The 23546-nt window shown below is 36.3% G+C and overlaps 1 protein-coding gene across 5 annotated transcripts in view; it reads right to left on the bottom strand.

The window, feature by feature from the left end:
• TCF12 (transcription factor 12) overlaps positions 1 to 23546 on the bottom strand; it is a 373959-nt gene that overhangs the window by 24713 nt on the left and 325700 nt on the right. For 3 of the 5 annotated variants that reach the window (XM_028100191.2, XM_028100192.2, XM_028100195.2), the window contains 8 exons: positions 23275 to 23380; positions 22095 to 22234; positions 21663 to 21807; positions 21276 to 21340; positions 12858 to 12936; positions 5791 to 5864; positions 4713 to 4784; positions 3755 to 3961 (listed from right to left, as the gene is read on the bottom strand). In XM_028100191.2, the coding sequence (XP_027955992.1) occupies positions 3755 to 3961; positions 4713 to 4784; positions 5791 to 5864; positions 12858 to 12936; positions 21276 to 21340; positions 21663 to 21807; positions 22095 to 22234; positions 23275 to 23380 (888 nt within the window). The remainder of the gene's footprint in view (positions 1 to 3754; positions 3962 to 4712; positions 4785 to 5790; positions 5865 to 12857; positions 12937 to 21275; positions 21341 to 21662; positions 21808 to 22094; positions 22235 to 23274; positions 23381 to 23546) is intronic. The other 2 variants (XM_028100193.2, XM_028100194.2) reach the window with 1 other exon arrangement.

The raw sequence follows: 23546 nt of genomic DNA, 5'->3' as shown, positions 1-23546 counted from the left end.
TTAACATATGTTTTTGGCAGTTGGTAGTCTTATCTCCTTGGTGTGAAATATAAAATCTTTTTCTGGAATAATTAAAAAATACCAATGATTTCATCTATAAGACAAGAAAATGGATCTTCCACAAATCAATACTATCAGCTATGGATGACTTTTACTGACATAATCTTACAATTGAAACAATGTAAAGAAAGTTTATCAGCAACAAAGTTATTTCCCTGACCAAGGGACACTATTTTGATTAAAGCTGTCTATATAGCCGTATACCACGAGTAATCTTGATAGCACTGCAGGCTGAGAGCTGGGCTGTTTGTACCACTTTTATCTTGACATCAACTCTTATTCTTCTACTCTAAGTGTATTTTGGCTTACCTCAATCAAGTATTCCAACTACTGCAACAAAACTCCCAAACTAATCATTAAAAAAATAAGCAAACAGTTTTAAGGCTCCAAGAAAAAGAAAAAAACTTGCTAACTCTCATTACCTGCACTGGGAGGCTAATTTATGTTCCAATTCAAAAACTGGCAAGGTGTGGCCTTTTGGCCAAAGATGAGGAACAATGAAAGACTATGGACTCTGGTCCTGGTGTTTTACAAATTAAGGAGATATTTTTTTGTAAACGAAGTTTTATTGGAACACACCCACACCCATTTGTTTTCATAATGTCTATGGCTGCTTTCATGTTACAATGTCAGAGTTAAGTAGTTGTGGTAGAGACCATATAGCCTGCAAAGCTGAAAATATTTACTATCTGGCCTTTTACAGAAATACGGTGGATTTCTCTTCTAAATACTAGGAGAGAAAGCAATATCATATTTAAACCTGCAATTAGGATGGTGACCCACAGTAAATGCCCATGAGAACAAAAATTTATTTGAATGTTCTGTGGAATTCCTGAAATGGTATTTATCAGAATAACTATTCTCTGCAGAAAATAAATGGAATGATGAAAATTACATATTTTAGAGAGAAGCTGACCTTACAAATTCTTTATATATATATATATATATTTGAAGATTTTATTTATTTATTTGACAGAGAGAGAGAGACAGCAAGAGCAGGAACACAAGCAGGGGGAGTGGGAGAGGGAGAAGCAGACTCCCCACTGAGCAGGGAGCCCGAGGCGGGGCTCGATCCCGGGACCCTGGGATCATGACCCGAGTCAAAGGCAGATGCTCAACGGCCGAGCCACCTAGGCACCCTGACCTTACAAATTCTATATGGTGATACAGAATTGTTGGTAAACTGATATTTCTGTGGTTACTTCATAATTTTGGCCATGTAACCTCCATTTTCAGAAATCTTTAAAACAAATACTAATTTATGTGAATATAGAGGAAGAGTATAAAAATTACCAGAAAGTCAAACAGGACCAAAAAGGAAAAGTGATTCTAGAATGTAAAATTGTGTCATTTCTTAGTTGTCATCAGTTAGAATACAGAGGGGAAAGAGGGAATAACAAAAGCAGGAGGTTAATTCTTAAAGATGGCTGGCAATAGCTGTAAGGATATGTCCCCCCAAATCACATACCTTCCAATTATATGAAAAAAGTTGATTTCACACAGGTGGGTACTAGGTGTGTAAGCAGGGGGGGGTTCCTGCACTGCTGATGTCCTCAGACATCGTAAGAGTCGCTAGGATAAGAACCTTCCTCAACAGGATGCCTAAGACTTAGGTAGGAGAATCACTGGCTTACTATGAGCTTCATTTCATTCTATCCTTAGATCTTTTTGCTGAAATTGAGAACTGAGGACTCACAGCTAAACTTCATTTCAGAAGGATGGGAGATGAACAGTGACTCACCTGACAGTTTCAGATTTTTTGTCAGTTACTTTTATATTTTGAGGGTAAGCCTGTTAGAAACATGTGGCCCCACCTCCACTACTGACTGGATGGGGTGGGTGCAGCAGATGACATCCGGCAGGTTTTCACCAGCTCCACGTCCTCCAGGACCTGGAGAGAGGACCTTGCTAGACATACGGAGCAACAGCATGGGCTCAGCTGCTGTAGCACTGCTGCTGCTGCTGCTCAGTCTAAGCCAGATGCACCCCCCGGACAGAAGACTTCTTTCTAGACTTTTTTTTTCCTTTTAAAAGAATATTTTTGGCAGCCTTTTTGCTGATGCTCTGAAGTAGGCAGCATATTCCTAGAGGATATAACGGAAGCTACTTTTTTAATTAAGTTTCAGGGCAGTATCTAATGAAACAGTTTTCTCTCCACAAGTCCTTCTAAAATGCACTAGATTTCTACATGGCTTTGTAGGACTGGATTTTAAAAAGTCTCTTTCCAACTCATACCCAAAGTTCATAAAAACAACCACCTGAAGACAGAAGTTCCACTTTATACAAACTCTACATTTATTGGGAAGAGCCAGAGATGTATCAAATATTGTATAGGAGCAGTGAGCTATTAACAGGGAAGAATTAAAAGACGATTTTAAGAGGTGAAGGAATAACTTCAAATGTTGCCAGTTCAGAGAAACTTGGGATTCAAATATATTGATTTTCAAGTCATTCTTCTGAATAAGGATAAGCAGTTATTTCAACAAAACAATAATTATTTGACATTCTACATTTATATTTACAACAAATGCTATCTTATTATACTGATATTATTTTACTATTACTACTAACAGTGATAATACCCCCCTATTTTCTATGACTTTCGTAATTTTAAATGTTTTCACATTTTATTAGCTTACCAAAAGCAACAAAAATTTAGAAGGAGCCCGAATTTCCAGATTTTCTGACATTGAAAAAAAAATCCCAAAACTGGTTGTTAAGATATGCAGGCATCTACTGTCACCTATGCTGCCGAAAACACTGTACTCAGGAAACTAGGCAGCCGTGTTTGATGTTTACTTAAGCTGCTCCAAAATGAATATAAATGGCTGTCTGACATGTGAATGTGAAAATGTGGAACCAATCCTATTTTATAGAACACAAGCCTTCAGCATTTGGGGCACCTAATTATTTCGATGATAGGTGAATTTTACCCTTGATCACATGGCTTACAGCTAGAAATCTGTTTCATAGGAGAATATTTCATAGCATGCAATAAATCCTAAAAACAATGCTATAAACACTCAAACATACGGCATCAGTTAAATCGCAGGTTCAAAAAGAGCTTCATTCCTTTAGAAGACAATCTGGATAAAAAATAACGTAGGACATACAACAGAATTTTTGATTTGCTGAGAAGTTTTACTTTTTTCTCTCTAAAGAATTATTATGTTTTTAAAAAGATGGATTGAATTATTTTATTCTCTTCAGAAATTAATTGAGCATTGTTTCCTTTAATTGTCACTTAAATTACAGCTATTCTTAAAACTACTCAATTTTTTCTTTATTTGGTAATAAAGCTTAAATTTGGACTGGTACAAATAATTTCACATTCCTTCTGCTTTTGAAGGCTGGTTCTGAATTATAATAAACAGCCTTTCTAGGCCAGACTCCTTGAAATTCAGTCTTGCTTTACTGTTTTTGCTCTTTAGACTTCCTACCATTTCAAGGTAAAACTGTTCTGGCTACACATCTGGGAAAAAAAAAAATCTAAGTTTAGGCAAAATGATCTTGTAGAAAGCTTTAGCTCTTTGCACATGATCATAGCAGGACTTTAAGGGCCAAAGCTCAGCCACTAACTCTGCCCAGTAAGTGTTTTTAAAAAAGAAGGACCCTCTCTTCCAAAGATTTCATGAAAAACATTTAGGAATATAGGCTTTAGGGTATATTACAAAAGAGATGAGCACTATTTTACCATTGAAGCAGATCGACTGCTTGTAACAAGGCTTGATCCACCATAGTTTGAACTGAGGCTTCCAATTGATGCATTATGGGATGGTCCCAATAAACTGTGTATATCACTGTGACCAGCAGGTAAACTGGTGGACGGTCCCACAGCATGGTTCCGCAGCACATGGATAGCATCATCCAGTCTGTCTAAACGATCCTCCATTCGAGATTGCTATAGGGATTGAAAAAAGACATGGAGGTTACTGCTGGTATCTGTTAAATTATTAAACTGCTGTTTCCTACTTTGGGATATATGGAAGACAGCAAGTAAAATGTACTATCAAGTAACTTCAAAAGCAACTACCTGCACTACAATCAAGAATCAAAGAAAGGACATTTGTTGACTATGCATAATTAACACAGCTTCAGAAACAAATCACTGCTTCATTAAATCTATTTACCAATCTACCATGAGGCTATTTCTTTTAGCTTCCTACAAAAGATGAAAGCTATTCTGCTGTGTCTGATAATTACAGGTGATAAAAAAAGATAACCTGGACTTTAATACCGATCTTTGAAATGCAAGCAATTTAGGGAAGGGTCCTCAAATCCATCAAGTTTAAGGTGTAATTTTGTTTTAAGTGAATAAAGCACACCTATCTGAAATGGTGAACACACCCAAATATGCTCTTTCACAAAACTGAGGGAATGATATTGTCTGTGGATACACACATGCCCCATACACAAACATATTAGAATTTTAAAAATCAAAAGCACATGCCAGTAGAGCTCTTTTAAAAGGAATCATTCTCAATAACATAAAAGAACAAAAGTCTATTCTTACATACTGTACAAAAACGAAAATGGTCATTGTTTGATTTTAAAAGACTTTGGAGTCTGTACAGGCTTGAAGATTTTAAATGGATAATAGGAAGTATAATTAATTGAAACATAAAAAAGGCACCATCTAAAAGAAATAGTACCTCACAGACATCCTTTAAGAAGGACATTGCATCTTGCAAATGCTCGTGAAGTTGCTGCTCAACTCGATTTTTCTGGCAAAGTCAAGACAGAACAGGAGGCAAAGCACAGGTTAAGATTAACTCCAAAAGAGATGAGGAAATAGCTGATGTGCATGTCAGCATAACATGTTAGTAAAGTTAACACAGAGACCTGCAAGATCTACTTGTATTAAGGTATGAGAAGGCTGGGATTTAACAGCAAAGTTATAAGGTTAGCATCTAAACAGCACACATTGCTTATATTTGCTTGCAAAATATGAGAGAAGAAGACTTTCCTTTCAATTATTCTGTTAGTCACAGAAAAAGAACTTTTCTGTTTGCAACCTGGACTTACTGAATGATAGCATGACTTAGCATTCCATTAAGTCACCCTTATTTTGTTTTTATAATACTTTGTAATTCTGTGGTAAGCACTGAAAAGCAACAGCAGTTAACATTCTACCACAAATTCTTCGCGCTCAATACCTAGACAGGCTCTTTTATTCTACTGCCTTAATCGTTTTGTTAAATAACATTTTTGCTTTTACAATGAACACAATACATTTTGTTAAAAAAGAAAACATGGGAAATAACACTTTTCATGACAAATATAATTGATATTACATTTTAAACTTTTAATGGAAATGTGATAAACCATATACAGAATAGTCACATGAGAAAGAGTAAAATATATAGTTTTCCACTGCTCGACTAATTTTCTTGCTTTTACTTGGTCTCTGTGCCTTTTTATTTGTTTCCTCTTATATGTAAACATAAAAGTACAGAAGAATTGAACTCCAGATTTATCAAAGAAGCAAAAATCCCGTAACTCTATTTTAACACCAGTTGTCCTGAGACCAGAAGCCTGAGGTCCCAAAGAACAGATGGCAAAAGGCACACCCAATGTGTCTTATACTGTTAAACTACATCAGGCCATTTGTTAGCAAAGAATTCGTGTGTAATGCTATCCTACTGTTTTTTTCACTCAAGATTTACTGAAAAAATGCACTCCACACTATCAGATAAAAGTGACCTGTATATTCCCCTAAGAGGCTCTTACCAGGGAGTGGAGTGAGTTTTCATAGCTTGGGGATGAAGGAGCTTGCCCTCCAGCTCTGGGCCACTGACTGGTACCTGTTAAAACAAAACAGAAAAGCACACATACATACATACCTTGGTTCACTCAATGATCTTGATAATGTTCTGAAAGAAAGGGTAACGATGTTCTGTGTACATAAACTTATGTAAGCATTTTTTGTTCAGCCTTCAGCATAGCCCAACACATTAAAAAAAAAACCTTTTTCATTATTAATACAACAGTGTAGGGAGTTAAAAAAAAGAAAAAACTATACTTTAAAGCAGAAACAGACCCATGAATATAGAGAACTGGTGGTTGGCAGAGGGGAGGGGGAGTGGGGGGAAGGAAAAAGTGGGTGAAGGAGTGGGAAGGTACAGGCTTCCAGTTATGGAATGAATAACTCATGGGATGAAAGGTACAGCATAGAGAATCTAGTCAATGATACTGTAATAGCATTGTATAGTGACAGGGGGCAGCTATACTCATGGTGAGCACAGCACAACACACAGAGTTGCTGAGTCACTATGCTGTACACCTGAAATTAATGTAACATTGTATGTTAACTGTACTTCAAAAAACAAAACAAAAACAAAAACTACTTTTATGTTTGCATTCTTCAGACTTTGTCCATAAGCACACATTATCTTGAGAAAATGTACTTAAAATACACGTAATTTAAAATTCTGTTCCCTCCCCCATGGCTTTACACAGTCTTTATGATAATGTTATTAATGATTATGTTAATATTCACCTGATTCTCTAGATCATAATTTACTTAACCACCATTATTACCTCCTTATTGGATGTTTTGGTTGCTTTCAGTTAGCTATCATGAATAGTATCTAAATATTACTATATTGTGAATGGTAAATATTGTTATTTTCTTTTTGGGAACACGTCTTGAGGATAAATAGCATTTCTTTCTTTCTTTTTTTAACTGGAGCTCAACATGGGCCTTGAACTCATGACCCTGCGATCAAGACCTGAGCTGAGGGGCGCCTGGGTGGCTCAGTTGTTAGGCGTCTGCCTTCGACTCAGGTCATGATCCCAGGGTCCTGAAATCAAGCCCCACATCAGGCTCCCTGCTCTACAGGAGGCCTGCTTCTCCCTCTCCCACTCCCCCGCTTGTGTTCCCTCTCTCACTGTGTCTCCCTCTGTCAAATAAATAAACAAAATCTTAAAAAAAAAACCCCAAAAACCTGAGCTGAAATCAAGAGTTAGATGCTTAACTGACTGAGCCACCCACGCACCCCAGGGATAAATAGCATTTCTGAATTAAAAGGTATAAATATATTTATGATCCTTAATTCACAAAGCCAAATTGTTTTCTAAAGTGTCTTATTATTATAAATTATACACAAATGAACCAATTTCAAATCACTGCAAATACATTTACGATTATCTACTAAACACTTTCCCAATATAATTTACACCAAAACACATTATTTAATTTGGAAAATATCATTATGAAAGTTGTTAAATGTTGTTTACCCTTCAACTTTAGAAAAGTAAACATAAAGAGAAAAAAAGTTCATAGTAGAAAAAAGAAAAAAGAAAAAAACTATAAAAAAAATGGAAATGTTAACCCATCCATGTGTTGGGGAGAATGCAGTGTTTATTTTTTTTATTATTTATTTATTTTTTATTTTTTTTGGAATGCAGTGTTTAAATGGTCATGCCAAAATAGCTTAAAAAATTGATCAAAAATCCTATTTCATGACTGTGCATTTGGAAATAAATTATTTACAGAAAATAACAAAAACCATTCAATTAAATACATATTATTGTTTTTTATAAAAGCTTCAGTGACAACCTGAGTTATATTAGAAATCCGAAGTTGGAGAACTCGAAGGTTTACTTAATTTGTCTCATTTACTGCTAAATGAAGTTTTAACCTATGATCCACCAAGCCTGTTGTTGCAGATTATTTGCTATATTTAGGACACATTGAAAACTTATGATAAATAGTAACTATTATAGTTCACTTTAGTTGAATAACCTAGTAATTGCATCCCCATCAATCATATATTTTGCACGTTGAAAAGTTGGATACATAGATTCTTAACCTGATTTTCACAATTATATGCACACTGTCATGATTACATAGAAATTTAGACACTAATATTGTAAGAAAAAACGTGTTAATATACTTTATCAGCTAACAGTTTTTTTTGACTTGTAAGCAATCACAATATTTTGAGGGCCATTAAAGGTTTCCTGCTAAACATACAAAGGTAATCCTAATTCAACTACACAAATTATGGACGATCTAAAATTGCGCATTGAAACAGAAGCTTGTGAACTAAATTTATATAACAAGTAGAATTCAGCAACCAGAGAAACCCAGTAACTGACTATATGAAAAATTCACATAAACAGTATTTCTGTTCAGCCCACACTCTACCACTGATTTTAGGGCATTAGTGTGTTCCAAGCACTGATGTAGAACTAGGAATTTTATGTGAATAAGAGGCTACTCATAATCCATTTTGAAAAAGACCCCAAATTACTTTGAAAGTAGTTTCTTTTAATGTTTACAATATTTTATTTTCAGACATTTTGCTCCATTTTTCCCATTTCCCTTTGGATGATCAGCCTGTAACAGGACCCTAATCATCAAATTATTTAATCTGTATGGGATAGTAATACAAGTTTTATGTTTAAACACCTCAGGATTGTTAGCAAAACAGGCAATTTTTGTGGTTCTTCAACTAGTTTAGTGTTGAGGAATGAGATGTACAATGAATTACTTAGGTAAGAAATCACCTACACTCATTATTTTTTGATAGTGATATGAAGAAGCCATGCTAACGTCTATATCCAAAATATAATTCATTAAACTGGAAAAATACACATACACTCAAACCTGTTTTGTTTTTATTATAGATTGGGCTGCCCCATTATGACATACTTGGTTAAAACAGAATACTAACATGCTTAAATCACTGATACCTGTTTGAACTTCATAGAAATGTCAAATTATAGTTCATGGACAGAGCTCCTTGTACCCCAGTTAGTCCTTTCAAAAATTCATGCTATTAGTCACAAAGGGGATGACTGGATAGAGTTAGTTCAGTAGAAGTCAATCCTATAGCTGATGTTGGCATCTCTCTCTCCAGCTTGTCATCATCAACTGTAGGATTATTACACAAATATGGAAGAGAAAAGGGTATTTCCTGCCTTCCTTCCCTGTCACCTGATATCTAGTGTAGAAATACCTACACTAGAGGTAGGGGCTTACCCTCACCTTCTATTAGATAAGCACAAGCTTTCAACTGTTTTTGTAGTTAACAATTTCTACAAACACCTGGGCCTTTTAGGGATCACCCCAAAGAGCTAGCTCTTATTCAAGGACTGTAATAAACTTACCTATTAAAATTTAATGACCGTTTCCAAAAAACAAGCTAGCTAGGTGATTAGGAGAACTGAATTATTTGGCTAGAAAATGTGGACAGGCTTTCTTTGATCACTAAATCCAAAATCCACCTAGTGTTTCTGACCTGCTCTCATTCTGAGTGGAACTTAGAGTTAACTGGTTAATAAATTTAGAGACTAGATACCAACATATTGAATGGCTGAAAGAAATTCTTAGGACCATTTATCACGCATTTTCTTATTTTGTTAGTTGCTTTCCCTTGTAATCTCACCTTAAACTCAAACTTTCATGAGATCCCTTGTACTTGGAAAAAGTTGGATAATCCTTAATATAGCACTGAGTGCTTTGCTTTCCATAATTTGGCTCTTGCCAACCTTTCCATCTTAGTGCTTCACACTTCCATACGTGAAGAGTTCATAATCAGTCATCCCCATGACTCTGGATGGAGAAGTCATATGCTTTCTTGCATCTGGATCTTTGTTACACTGTTCCCTTTAGACCCAGACTCTTTCTCCTCCTTTTAAAGTCCTGCTCTCTTCATGAAGTTTATTCCGATCACTCTAGCTTAGAGTGAATTCTGATGGCTGTATTTTTATGTGTGTTTATCTTTTATTTTCTCAGCTAAACTGAACACCTGCTGAAATCAGATAAATGCCTAATACCAGGCACAATGACAGATGATAAAAATAAGTATCTCATTGATTAAACTAGCCAAAACTAAGGAATCTTTTCTTCCTTCTCTTTTCTTCCTATTTCTACTGTAAATGTTCTCAAGATTGCTACTGAGCACTGCAATTATTAAACCTTTATTTATATTCCAGAAGGAGGTAAAGAAAGGCAAAACATGGTTTTGCTTGTCTGCTTCCGAAGTTCCCTTAATAAACACACCCTTTTAAATACTTGTGTCCTTTCCCGAATGGCAACTGTAATAGACATAGTCATCTCTTCTACCTTGCTGCTGGAGCCCTGATTTTGTTCAGAAGGCAGGTGGGGTATCTATCCTTTGCTGGTGTGAACCAGAAAAGAGTAACTCTATTCTTAGCCTTTGGGGTAAATCCTGATGCCTAACATAAACATGGTGGTCCCATTTCTGTTGTGAACAGGTGTGTAAGGGGCCCAATGCTGGCCAAAGACTCATGAGAGCCAATCTGTTGAAGAAGCTTCTGAAAAAGATTCTTAAAATACAAGGAAAAGATGGTCCTTTTTCTTCTCCTGAACACTGTTTTGTCCACATATGGTACCTCGAACTGCTGAACTTGCCACCAGCCTGAGGAAGAACTGCAAAGTAGTAGAGCAGGAGCTCTGACATACTAGGGTCCAGGAACTTGCCCTGCTATGGGCTTCTTGTCGTTCAGGATCAGCAATCCCCTCATTATTCAATTAAAGCCAGTCAAGACAAGAGTCTCTCTTCGTTTCAGCCTACAGCATCCTGATGGATACAATATCACCATCTCAGAAGTTCCTCATAAGCACACTCTAGGCAGAAACATATGTTCTTGGCCTGAAAAGTTCCTAAGGAAAATAAGTGGAATTTAAACAAGAATGGTGGTTGCCTTAGAAGATGCCTATGTGGCTCCTGACCTGTTTATGTCTCCTCAAAGGCCTGGGCCAGTCTGACTGATGCTCAGGCATAGAGAATAGGACAAGTGTAGAGAGCACACAGTGGGGTAGAATTTTTTACTCTAGATAACAGGCCACTGCAATACAAGGTACCAAATTACTTTCGCATATTATAATAGAAGCTCTGGTTTGCTCCATCTTTTTCATTTTTCCTTCACCTCTGAATAATTTATCACATTGTGCTTTCCTTTTTCCTTCTCCCTTTACATTTCTGCCAATTTAGGGTGTGTAGTATATGTATGTGTGTGGTGACAGGATGGAAATACTAGATACAGGAGATGGGAGAGATGCACTTGCATAAAATCAGTCTCTGATGTGCTGTTTCAGTAGGAATATATGAAAGAAAGAATTTTTCTTCGATTATGACTGCCGAATTGAAAAAGAAGCCTATTAATACCTTCATTACACACTTCAACAGACCATAGATTTTCATTAATGAGCTGAATTAAAGGGGGGGGAAGGTATCACCTATTAAACATCAAATAAAGATGGAGGAGGAAATGTGAGATTTTACTTTGGACCATTATTTTTTGAAAAATGTCTAAGTCTCTGATTCTCCATTTTAGTGAAATCCCCTCATAAATACTGAACTCCTCTGCTGCCTGACTTCCCACCCAATATTAATAAAAACCAAAGGACACTTTTACAGCGCACTGGGCAGAGGAGGCAAGGAGGTGGGAACACACAGTAAGGACAGATATTCTCATCTGATGAGAAAGGGAAACAGGCTGTGGCAAAAATGACACTGATAGCTTTAGTAAAACTGTGCCAGAAGGGTGAGCAGGGTTAAAGTTACATCATTCTTCCTGTAATTTCAGCTCTCTGTTAAATAACAACTTTAAGTCAATGGGTCTTTCATAGTCCTGTCTATGTGGGGAACAGCTGTTCAACTTGTACTTGACAGCTGAAGCCACGGGGTCTGAGAGAGTGGCTGAGCCCACTAAGAGCCGAAAGCAGCTGCCAGCGGTTCAGTCCATCACCCTACACCGGAGTGCTTCTTAGCGGAGGCCCAGAGCCAAGGCACTACGCACAGGTGACAGTCAGGGCCCTGATACACCAGAAGCCTTCGACAAGGCAAAAAGGTTTAACAACAACAAGAAAGCCACATGGACTTACTTAATGACTTGATCAGAAAAAGAGAATCAATGCTGAGGTCAACTGCTGGAGGAGTAAGGCAATTTTTACCCAGCTGCCTAATGTCTTTTCCTCACAACTAATATATTTCTTCTTCAGCATGTTTTTTTTTTCTCAAACACTGCTCAGAAAAATATAATTCAAGTTTTAAAATTATAGCTTAATAAATATTAAGCACTTCCCTATAATTTTTTTCCTTCTAATTTACAATATTTACAATAAGTGTATCTCAGCAAATTTACAATTCCTATTTACAATAATAATTGTACCTCAACAAATTTATACTATAGGATAGCGACTGGAACTTGTTACAGCAAATGTGGAAAAAAACAGGAAAAAGTAAAACAAATCTGAACCCGCTTCTCTAACTCACTAACAATATTCATCCACATTGACAGAAACTTCCTTAGCAAAAAGCTACACTATTCCCAAGAATTTATATATATATACATGAAATAATAACTTAGTGGACCTAAAAATAAAGACAAACTAGTAGAAACTTACTCACTTCTAAGTCTTATACATGGTACATGGAAAAGGCAGAGAACAAGGAAGAAAGAAGTTACATGTTCTTCTAAATAGGGTATTCTGTTTACTTTCTATGTTACCTTACCAAAAATTTTGAATTATCTCCTTCTATTTTGCTTTCATCCCAATTGTCTAACCTCATTTTTGTCCTGTTATAACAACCGTTCTTAGAAATTATACCAAATTAAGAATTGGAAAAGAATAATTCAAAACTAGCAAATATTTTAATATTCAAAATGAACAAGAGGAAGGCTCTGTTTACATATTTTCTCAAAATTCAGATGATTTTTCATGAATTTTTACTAGATTTTATTGGAAAATAAACAAAGTTCAAATATTTCAAAGCAGCCCAATACACGTTTTTAAGTCAATAGATAAAACCGAAGCCTACCTGTGAGAGGTGAGGGTGATCCAACTGGTGTTGACGGATTTGATGGAAAACTACTGCTGGTATGGTCAGGAGAATAAATCTAACCAGAAAACAAAATATATATTTATCAATATGTGACAACAACAAAAATAGAAATCCATTTGCATGGAGTTATTTTTATAATCTAAGTTGCCACCCCTAAAACTCAAGAGTGAAAAACTGGTTTCATCAATTTAGGACTATTCCATTACATGAAGGCTATATATAGTTTTAAAGCTAGGATTAAAAAGTATCTTATATATTCTCGGGGCACCTACCTGGCTCAATCAGTAGAGCATGTGACTCTCATGAGTTTGAGCCCCATACTGGACACAGAGACTACTTAAAAAAAAGTATCATATATATTCTAATAATGAGAGGAATAAAATAGATCCTATTTCTTTACTATTCCAGTTAAAAATTATTAAGGTTTCTGTTAGAACAAAAAAGAGAAGTGACTATGAATTAACACATCTAATAAACAATTTTTCTTGGGGCGCCTGGGTGGCTCAGTTGGTTAGGCATCTGCCTTTGGCTCAGGTCATGATCAGGGTCCTGGGATCGAACCCCGCATCGGGCTCCCTGCTCAGTGGAGAGTCTGCTTCTCCCTCTCCCTCTGCTGCTCCCCCTGCTGTGTGCTCTCTGTGTCAAATAAATAAATAAAATCTTAAAAAAACCTCAACAATCTTTCTTAAATATACCAAATAAGTGATATTCATTAAAAATAATTATCTCAGGAAACTATTGTCTTTTGACAATAGTCTTTAAAAACATTTTTAGGGCGCCTCCTGCATTGGGCTCCCTGCTCAGCAGGGAGCCTGCTTCTCCCTCTCCCTCTGCCTGCTGCTCCCCCTGCTTGTGCGCGCGCTGTCAAAAAAAGAAAAAAAATGTTTTAAAAGCCAAAGAAGAAAAATTTTTAAATACTCTTTATTTCTTACTTAAAAGGTTCTCAGTTTGATCAACTACATTTTTCCCAAATTTAGCTCCAAATGATGTATCATATAAAACTGAACTTGCTCCCAAAGGGTATCTTGTCACCCTTGAGGAAAGTGGAAGAAACCCTAAAAGCCCTTCAGAAAATGTTCCCAAAATGATTTGTGAATTTCACCTCCTAAAAGGTCCACTTCATTCATTCATTCATTCATTCATTCATTCATTGAGAGAAAGCATGCGTGCATGAACTGGGCGGGGGGGGGAGGGGCAGAGGGAGAGAGAGAATCTTAAGCAGGCTCCATGCCCAGCACAGAGCCCCATGTGGGATTGACGTGGGCTTGATCTCACCACCCTGAGATCATGACCTGAACTGAAATCAAGAATTAGATGCTTAACCCATTGAGTAACCCAGGAGCCCCTAAGGGGATCCACTTTAAAACATGTGGATGCATAAATTTTGGTATTTTGGCTAAAAGTTTTGTTGCAATATTTTGTATTTATTTCATATTGCTAAAAAATAGTGACAGAGAATAGTGACAAGTTTACTTAACTAACCATTAAATATTTTAAAAGTCTCTTTAATCCAAGTACTAAGAGTCCCTAGGAAGTTTTCTCTAGGAAATTCTATTTCTATTCTATAATAAACATAATAAACCATCTTCACATCTTAGCACTTAACTTAGGGCAGACAAATCAACTTATGTGGATGAACTGTGGTCAAGCATTTTAAAAAGGAAAATGACTTGTGGGTGAAAGGAGTCATCCAATAGAAATACCCTTGTTCTAGAGCTCTAATGAATTTAAAGAGTCTCAAATTATGGCAAACAAGGGGGTCTCAGCATTGGTTTTAAAGACAACATAATATGCTTGAAAAAGCCAGATACTGGGACAGGCTCATGAAAGACAAAATTCCACAAGTCATAATCATTAAACACAACAGCTTTTATTTTTCAAAAAGAAGAAAGCACTAATTGAATTGCAAGCAGCCAGAAAACCTATTTTCCTTTGACTACAAATGGATATACCTACCTCAAAGAAAATACACCAATTTGTATAATGTTACTAAATTCTAAATGTAAATGCCTTTAATCACCAACTCTCTCCAAACAGCCAGATCTAGAAGTTGTATATTCAAGTTAAAAAGCCATTTTGGGAAAGCAAAACTATGGAGACTTCAAAAAATGTTATGGAAGGACTAGAAACAGGGAGGGTAGTATGTCGTATTAAGATCAATACTGTTGGTCTTAAAGTTGTTACCTTGTAAAAAATCAGGATGCACATGTAAAAATTAGCTAAAGGTCACATTTTTAGGAATAACTGATGCTAACTTTTATGAAATATGTCTTAACTATAACATTGGTAAGGGAGGGAAGAGTTGATAACATTGAGGGTGGGTGGATGAGCAGTGAGAAGTTTCAGTTTCATGCAAAACTTTGATTATCATCAAATAGACCAACTCGCTGTAAAGGTCACCAACGTGAAAGCATTGGAGAAACAGCACTGCCTCTCTGTCATACCCTGCTGGTTTTGTCATGTTTCTTCATAGTGTTTACATTGATCCTTAACTGTCTAAATTTGTTTAGTTGTTTTATATCTGTCTCTTAACTTTTCTTGCAGTAAAATGTACGCTCCAGGACAGCTAGGACTTTGTCTTATTCAGACAAAATCTGAATTATACAGGATTTGCAGTAGCTTCAGATTCTACAACAGGGCTGGTAAATATATACTTGTTGAAAGAATGAATGATTATTATCCTTGTGAGAAGTAAGGATTACATCACTGGATGTAATACTTAGGCTCTGTTTCTCTTTCATGCTTCCAGTTTCTTAATGTAGGTTTCTCTCAGAGCTCTAGTCTCGGTTTTCTTTTCTATCAACCGGTGTTTTATCCCTTGGTAATATCATTTCTGAAAGTATCAACTATGACATCTCTGTGAGTGACATTTCTATGCTCATACTGGTTGCTGGACTTCTCCATCTGGACATACTCTTTCACTTCAAGCTCAATATGCCAAGCCAAACTTTGCATCACTGCCCCAAGCTTCCTACCCTTCCCATCTCTACCCTTCTGTTTCCTCTACTTCGGCACCAGCATCCTCATGGTCACCAAATTCACTCTCTCTCCCCCGCCCCTTCTTCCCCCGCTCCACCCTTCCCACCACTTACAGACTCCAATACCTGTAATTCTCTATGTTTCTGGGATAGGAACACATCTTTCTCACCACTGTGACACTACTTTAAACCTTTAGTAGAACTTATGGAGGAATTATTTAAGTCGTTATATTTCTAGTTACTCCCTGCCCTTTTTACCCCATATATAATTGCCTGAGCTTTTGTCCCCAACCAGTTTTAAACAGTCAAACCCCATGCAGTACTTCCTGTTGCCTACTAAATAGAACAGAATGACATTTGATGTCTTCCATAATCTGGTCACAAAAATAAGCTTTTTACCTTATAACCTACATATAAACATTATGTACCCAATAATGCAAAAAAAGATGTATTTTTTTTCATTTTCTGAACATAGCTTATCCTTTCAAAATGCCTATTTCTTAATTTCTCCCTGATGGAATTCTACAACACGATAGCCCAGCTCAAATGTCACCTCCCCATTTACACTCATCTTCACCTCCTTTATACTCTTAGAATAATTATACTTTTCTTGAGTCTTTTACTTCACAGTATATTCTACATGATCATTTTTTGTATACCTGTCATATCCTCTCTCCTTGACTGTAAGCTCTTTGAAGGCAGAGACCTTATAATGTTCGCTGAATCCATCATTGCCTATCACTGTCTTATACAAGTAGGTGCTAAATATTTATTTTAAAAAAAACTGGAGTAACTAAACTGCACTTGAAATCTGCTACAGCTACTTTTCAGTAAAAAGCAAGACTCAGTAGATGGTAGTATTTCTTAGTATTTATGTAATGGGGTTCAGTAACAGAAATACCAAAGAGGGTTAAAAGCTCTTGTTATAAAGGTGAATTCATTTACAAATCAGTTTTATGGTATAAGCTTTGAGAACAATGATATGGTGATGTTCCACTAATATTTCTGAGAATTAGTGTTTATGTATTAAGCTGTCCATACCACACTGTTAGGCAGGTGTGAGTTTTTGAGGGTATAAATAGACTATCAAGACAATCAAATGAGGGCTTAAAAAAAAATCACTGTAAAAACACATATCAAATATAAAATGTATCAAGTGTAAAAATATATAATTTTGGTGTTTTCTTCAAAAACAGCTTCTCCGTTTGTATAATAAAAGGCATTTTCTCCACTCACCCATCACATCATCTAGTTCTCCTTTGCCCTAAATTAAAGTGATGACAGACAGAATTGTTATTAATACCCTTCCTGAACTGACAGATAGCCTGGCAAATTATAGGACTTTTCTTGTCCCTTCTACTTTCATAGAAAAGAGTGGGTATGTGGGGGATGCCTGGGTGGCTCAGTCAGTTAAGCGTTTGCCTTTGGCTCAGGTCATGATCCCAGGGTTCTGGGATCGAGTCCCATATTGGGCTCCCTGCTCAGTGGGAAGCCTGCTTCTCCCTCTGCCTGCCGCTCCCCTCTGCTTGTGCGCTCTCTGACAAATAAAATCTTTAAAAAAAAGAATGGGTATGTGGGAGAGAAGGAGCAACACAACATTATAAAAACAGGGTAATACAGCCTTTTAGATCACATATCATTTCATTAAACTCACCTCTGTATGTTTATTCTATCACCAAATCACATACAAGTTAAACTTATTCTATGAGAAATTGTCGTTACTTTAAGAAATTCTAAAATTAGACTTTACTTGACAAAGAGCATTCTAAATCAGGATTTCATTACTTCTTATACGTTCTGACCTTAAAGAACTACACTGATGTTTGAAAGAAAAAGAAAAAAGTCAGTTACTTAAAAAATGGGGATGGGAGCGATTTAGAATGTAAAGCATAAACACAAAGTAAGAACTCATTCTGCATGCAGTCCATGGTCCTCATACTGTTAAATGACCAATGATGAATAACCCCCAATACCTTCTGCCAGGCTTAAACGGTAATATGCCTCATTTTACTGCAACAAATGAGGCTCCTCCTCCTATCAGTCATGGTCCATTCCAATCAGCAGGGTGCCAATAAGCCAGAAGCTAATGAAAAGGACCTCAGACAAAAAAGAAACAATGAAGGGCTCCCAAGCCCAACCTTGGAACTGTGAGCCCAATTTTTTAAACACTACAGTGCACATTTCAGTTAATCTTTATTATGCTAATGTTATTGAGTCTAAGGAACAAAGAAACTTATTTCATGAATTACTTTTAAACGTCAACTTCCCTGAATTTTCTTTTCTTTTGTTAGAGACTACTGACCATTTAACTATCCAGATTAAAACACACACACACACACACACACACACACACACTCTCTCTCTCTCCCCCCCCCCCCCTTTGCTCGGAGGTAGAAATCAAAACATAAATTATCACAAAGAAGTCTGATATAATCAACAAAGTTAAACAGTCCTCTTGTTTGATCTCCTCTAAATTAAAGACCAAGTGTTTTGATATGGTATTAGGCACTGAAATAAACCAGATGTTTCTTCCTCTACATAACTCTCCACGGGCACAATCTTAAAGGGTTATTGTCTGGCAAATGTTCAGGGAAACACATTAGAAATGGCACGAATACCCAGATTTTCCTTTCCTTCTATCTTCCCTAGTTTATTATCTAAACTAATGCATAATCCACAGGGCTTTGGGAACTTTGTGTAAATACTTTCATGTACAATTCTCTTTCTAGCTATCCTGAGATTAAGACCACAATTATCCCGGCTTAAACCTAAAATAAAGGAACCTTTGCAAATGCATTATCTGGCCTTACATGTTTAATCACAGTATTCTGTGTGCTCTTTAATACCTAAAGAACAAAGGTTGTACCCTGTGATGTTTCACACATGAAAGATCTTCTAAGACATGTATCAGACTACTGGGGAGCTAGAAATAACTTCTAATGACAATAGCATAGTGTTTTCTCCATCTAAAACTAGATGCTCTATTAAAAATGTTATATTCTAAAGAACTTAAAATTTCAAAATACCCACGGTCACCATTTCCAAAGATCTGTAATACCTGACATAAAATTCTGATATGAATGTTAGACTCTCAAATGTAATCCTCAGAAAATTCCTTCTCCTCATTGCTTCTAATCCTTCCTACTCCCCATGTAATGTTTTTGTTTTTCAGTACAATCTGTGAGCGCTAAAGTGAATGTGAGTCGGTAATGGAAGTTAGAGAAAGAATGTGCTTTGGGGAGGTGTCTGGTGGGGAGGGGGCAGCAGATGGGTTGAAGGAAGGGATTTCAAGTGTGTAGACTATGGCATGCAGTGATGGAGCAGATGGAATGCATCACCGTCAGCTATGACAGAAGTGATTTATGGAATGACCTGGCTGCTCCTGCCTAGTAACAACACAGGATGACAGAGCTGAGTTTCCATGACAACCAAAGCCCACCCACTAACTAGATTAAACATTCTTCCCTGGCTTCCACTCATGGAGAATTTGTATTTTTTTTTTCCCCCTAGTGCCAACTGGTTTGGTTACTACGCTGGTCATAATATGGGAAACAGTCAACTGTAAGAAGGGTAACTGAAAGGGAGCTTGAAGGACAACCACTGAGAACATCACAAATTTTTGTCTGCCTACCTGCCAAGGTTCCTTTACAGAAGTTTTCCTTGCATAAAATAAACAAAAGACTTTTGAGAAAAAAGCCCCCAAAATGCAGTTTGTATTTTTTAAAGTTGAGTAGAATTGAAAGTTCAACGTTGTTTGTCCTCCTACATGTGAAATATCTGCTACTGGATTTTTTCAGAATCAAGAGAAAATATGGTAAGCCAGTCAAATTCCTGGGAGACACTCAGATTTAATATTATAGAATAATTTTATTTCTAAGCAGGTAGTTTTCATCAGGTGGAAGTCCAGAAAATGTAGGACCACTTCCTTTAATCCTCATCAACATCCTGTAAAACCGCAGTCACTGTAGCATTTCTCTTTCTGGAGAAACAGTAGTGAAGATAGTTGGTTCTTACCAGGTTCTTACCTAATATATATGCGCTTTACCCTTCCTAGCTTGGTGATCCCTAGGACAAACTACTTAATCTTTCTGAGCTGAAGTTACTTAACCTTTTAAACTTTAGTTCCTCATCTGTAATGTGAGGATAATAATGCCAACCTCACAGGGTTTTCTAGAGGATTAAATGAAACAAAGCACGTAAATGCTTAGTGTAATACCCAGTACCTAGTAAACATTCAAATTATAGCTGATATTCTTATGGGCTTTGTTCTTATCTTCACTATTTTTGTCATATGATGTGAGACTGAATTCAACAAGCATTTACTGAGCTCTATCTTTTGTGGTACCACCATGTGGTAGATGAGTTTGCCTTGGCTTTATTTCTCAAAGAACTTGTACTGGGATGCAGAGAAAGGTTTATTTACAGAAACTATATACAAAGAGGTTTATCTCCTAAATGTTCAATGGCTGCTTCCTCTACTCACACGTTAAGTGGTCTGCCTTCCCCAGGAACAACAGTAAATGTGTCTGATAAAGTTAACTGCACTTCATAGAAAGTGTAAGACAACTCTGTGGGAATTCTGAGAGGCATACCATTCAAGGAGAAAAAAAGAAAAAGAAAAAGCCTAAGGAGAAAATTCAGAAAGTACAAAGCAGAAGTGCCTTTTTTAAACAATGAGATTTGGAGTCTTTGTGAATTACTGGTAAATGCTCTCCCAAAAGAATTCTGAAAGAAGGGATTTCAGTTTTAATGTTTTAAGGATCAGTTACTAAAACAATCATTGCTTTGTCATTAATGTCCTGATATGATATAAATTAGCTGCTCAAGAAAATACTATGGGATTCCTTCAAATCAGTTTTACTCATGTTAGCATGAATTCTTCAATGAATCTGGATTTTTTAGGGGAAGACTCTATTTCTTGAATGAATCAGTTGCAGATGATTATTTTTCCTTTTAAAAAATATGTAAAATGCTTTCTGTCTTAGAAAAATTTCTTATGAAGGCACTTTCTTCTGTGGACCAGAAGAATAACGGAGTTTTCTTGGTTCCATTTGACTTACTTAAATGGGCAACTCATTAAGTATGTATTTAAAACTAATAAATAGATTTAACAATGAATCTCAATAATTTCTGCTTTAGATCTAAAAATCCCCAAATTTCTCTTCTTTCTATGTCTGTTCCATTAAGTCAAAGACATATTTAAATTGAAGTTAGAAGGACAGGTCTTGTGGGGATGGGGTGGCAAGGTGTTCTGAGTTATTTTAAGGGCAATAAGAATCAATACACGCTGAGAATAGTTCTAATGGAGATATGAAGTTGATTGTTTTGTAACTACACCCCTTAACTATGACATGTCCACAAAATAGAATCAGCAGTGTAAAATTCATTCAGCAGAATAGGTAAAATCAATACTCACAGATGCCAAAGCCTTTCCAAGTGCATCACCTGTCTGTGAGCTTCCAGCAGCAGTCCCTCTGGTTCCTGAATATTTCAGGTAGAAAACAAATCAAGAATTTTAGCAGGCAGGATGCTTTTTTTTTTTTTTTAGCATTCTGCCGTGATTTCAAAGGTGTTCTCTATCATTATCTCACCCACTGCAGCAAATATTGTGTATGTGTTACACTTAATAAGCTAAGTTAAAGATAGGTTCGGTACCAGTTTCTACATTAATGAAAATTAAAAAGTTTTTCTTCCTTTCTTTCACTTTAAAACTCAATACTCAAAAATATATTGAAAGATGTGAGGTTCATTGAAAATCCCCAATGTAGGTTTTAGGGAGTTCTGCCAACCCAAGAAAGCTCACCTAGAATGCTATCTGATCCATTGATGGGAGGAGTGTGTGAGGCAGCAACATAAGGCGAATTGCTGGTACTGCCACGATGGAAGCTAGACATTGGTGGGAGACTCGTGTTTATGTCTGTTGGTGAAACTGAGTGTGGAGGATAGCTCTAGAGAAAGAGGGAAAGAGACATGATCTATTAAATACATTTTCTGAATAATATGCACATATAACTGGACAACTACTATAACAGGTCAGAAAGAACATTACAAGTTAGCAGCTGAAGAGCACTACTACTGTCATTTACTTTTTTAAAAGGCATGCTAAATGCAGTGAGCCTAGAAGTATTTCAAATGTCACAAGTTTTGGCAGAATCAAATCTTACACTTGCAATCCAAAGAGAAACACAAGTGAGGACCAAGTGCTGCTGCACCCTAGCCATGTGTTAGAGCCTACCAAGCGGTCATGTGAATGAAGGCTGCCGTAACTACTGGATTGAGACATGTGGGAAGTGGAGGTCCCCAGAATTCCACCAAAACCAGGCTGGCTCATCCCATTTGATGAACTCCAAAGGTCAGAAGAATTGTGGGTCCCATCTAAGACGAAAAGAGAAATATAAAATTGTCCTTAGCTAAAATTTTTTATTTTGATGATGCCGTAAGAATTCAAAAGGATACCCTCCAGATACTTTTCCCCCTCCCCTTTCCAACCCAGTCTTCTATCTAGTTTTCTTCCCTCAATTACTGTAAAAAAGAGGGAATAAAGCTCTAAAAAGTTGGAGGGGGAAAAAAAGTAATCCAAACTGCAGTAGGTAGGTTGTTATAAAAATCCTTGGAAGATTTAAATTCTTATCAAAGAGGATAATAAAAATCTCAAATTTGAGGATGGGTTGGATTTAATTTTGGTTAAATGGTATAACCATAAATATACCAAAAAATTCTTTATAACAAGCAATGTACATTATATCAAACATTCTGAAACTGTGGAATAAAGAAGTTTCTCTAATAGTAAACGTAAGTAATTGATAATGACTATATTATAGTCAGCCTTCAAATGAAATGTGTTAGCAATGACTTCACTCACCAGTGTAAAGTCAAGGAAGCGTTTATGTAGTGATTTATTGCTCCCATAGTATATGCTTTCCATAGTCCAAAACCATAGGAGACCAAATAAAAATTATTTGCTAGACATGAATTAAAGGAAATGCAACACTTTTCCTCTCTTGAGTCTTATTCTGTTCTTTGATTTTCACTCTTTATTTATATTGATCATTCTAGGGGTGATAAGAGTCTGTAATTTATATAAGAAACTAGAGTTGTTAATATCCTTCATTTGTTTAAATTCTAAAATGAGAAAGAGCAGCTCTACTCATTTTTCTCAACTGAAGTCCCTTTTAAGTTTGATCAGTACTAGATGGGACACTCTAGTGGTTTGTTGGATAGTCCAACTATATTGCAATCAGCAATAAATAGCATTAGAAATTTTAGACCTAAATTTTAATTTATTTTGACCAAAAATACCTAAAAATAATAAATGAATTCCTGTGTAGGTTTTCTCCTTCCTCACAATCTTAAAATATTAGCTAATACACAATAGATAACTGCTGTAGGATTGACAACTATTTGGCAATACTTACCTTGCATAAAGAAAGTGCTAGCAAACATACTGGTTGGTGGTTTGGGAGATGGATAACTAGGAGATTCACGGTTGAAATCATCTGAATTTGGGGATGGTGCATATACCTTAAAAATTAGACAGGAAATTTAATTAAAATGTAAATGACTATCATATATATCACTTATGTAAAATAAGTGTTACATTTCATAAAGGGCCTAAAAAGTCCTAGCTAATATCTATAAAGAGCTGCCACAAATCCAAAGAATCTAAATCCACATATATAAATCTAAC

Source organism: Eumetopias jubatus, unplaced genomic scaffold (assembly GCF_037043125.1).
Source record: "Eumetopias jubatus isolate StellerSeaLion01/CBP00866 unplaced genomic scaffold, mEumJub1_p1.0 scaffold_7, whole genome shotgun sequence".
NCBI classification, from domain to species: Eukaryota; Metazoa; Chordata; class Mammalia; order Carnivora; family Otariidae; genus Eumetopias; species Eumetopias jubatus.
This window is presented reverse-complemented; position numbering and strand designations above follow the sequence as displayed.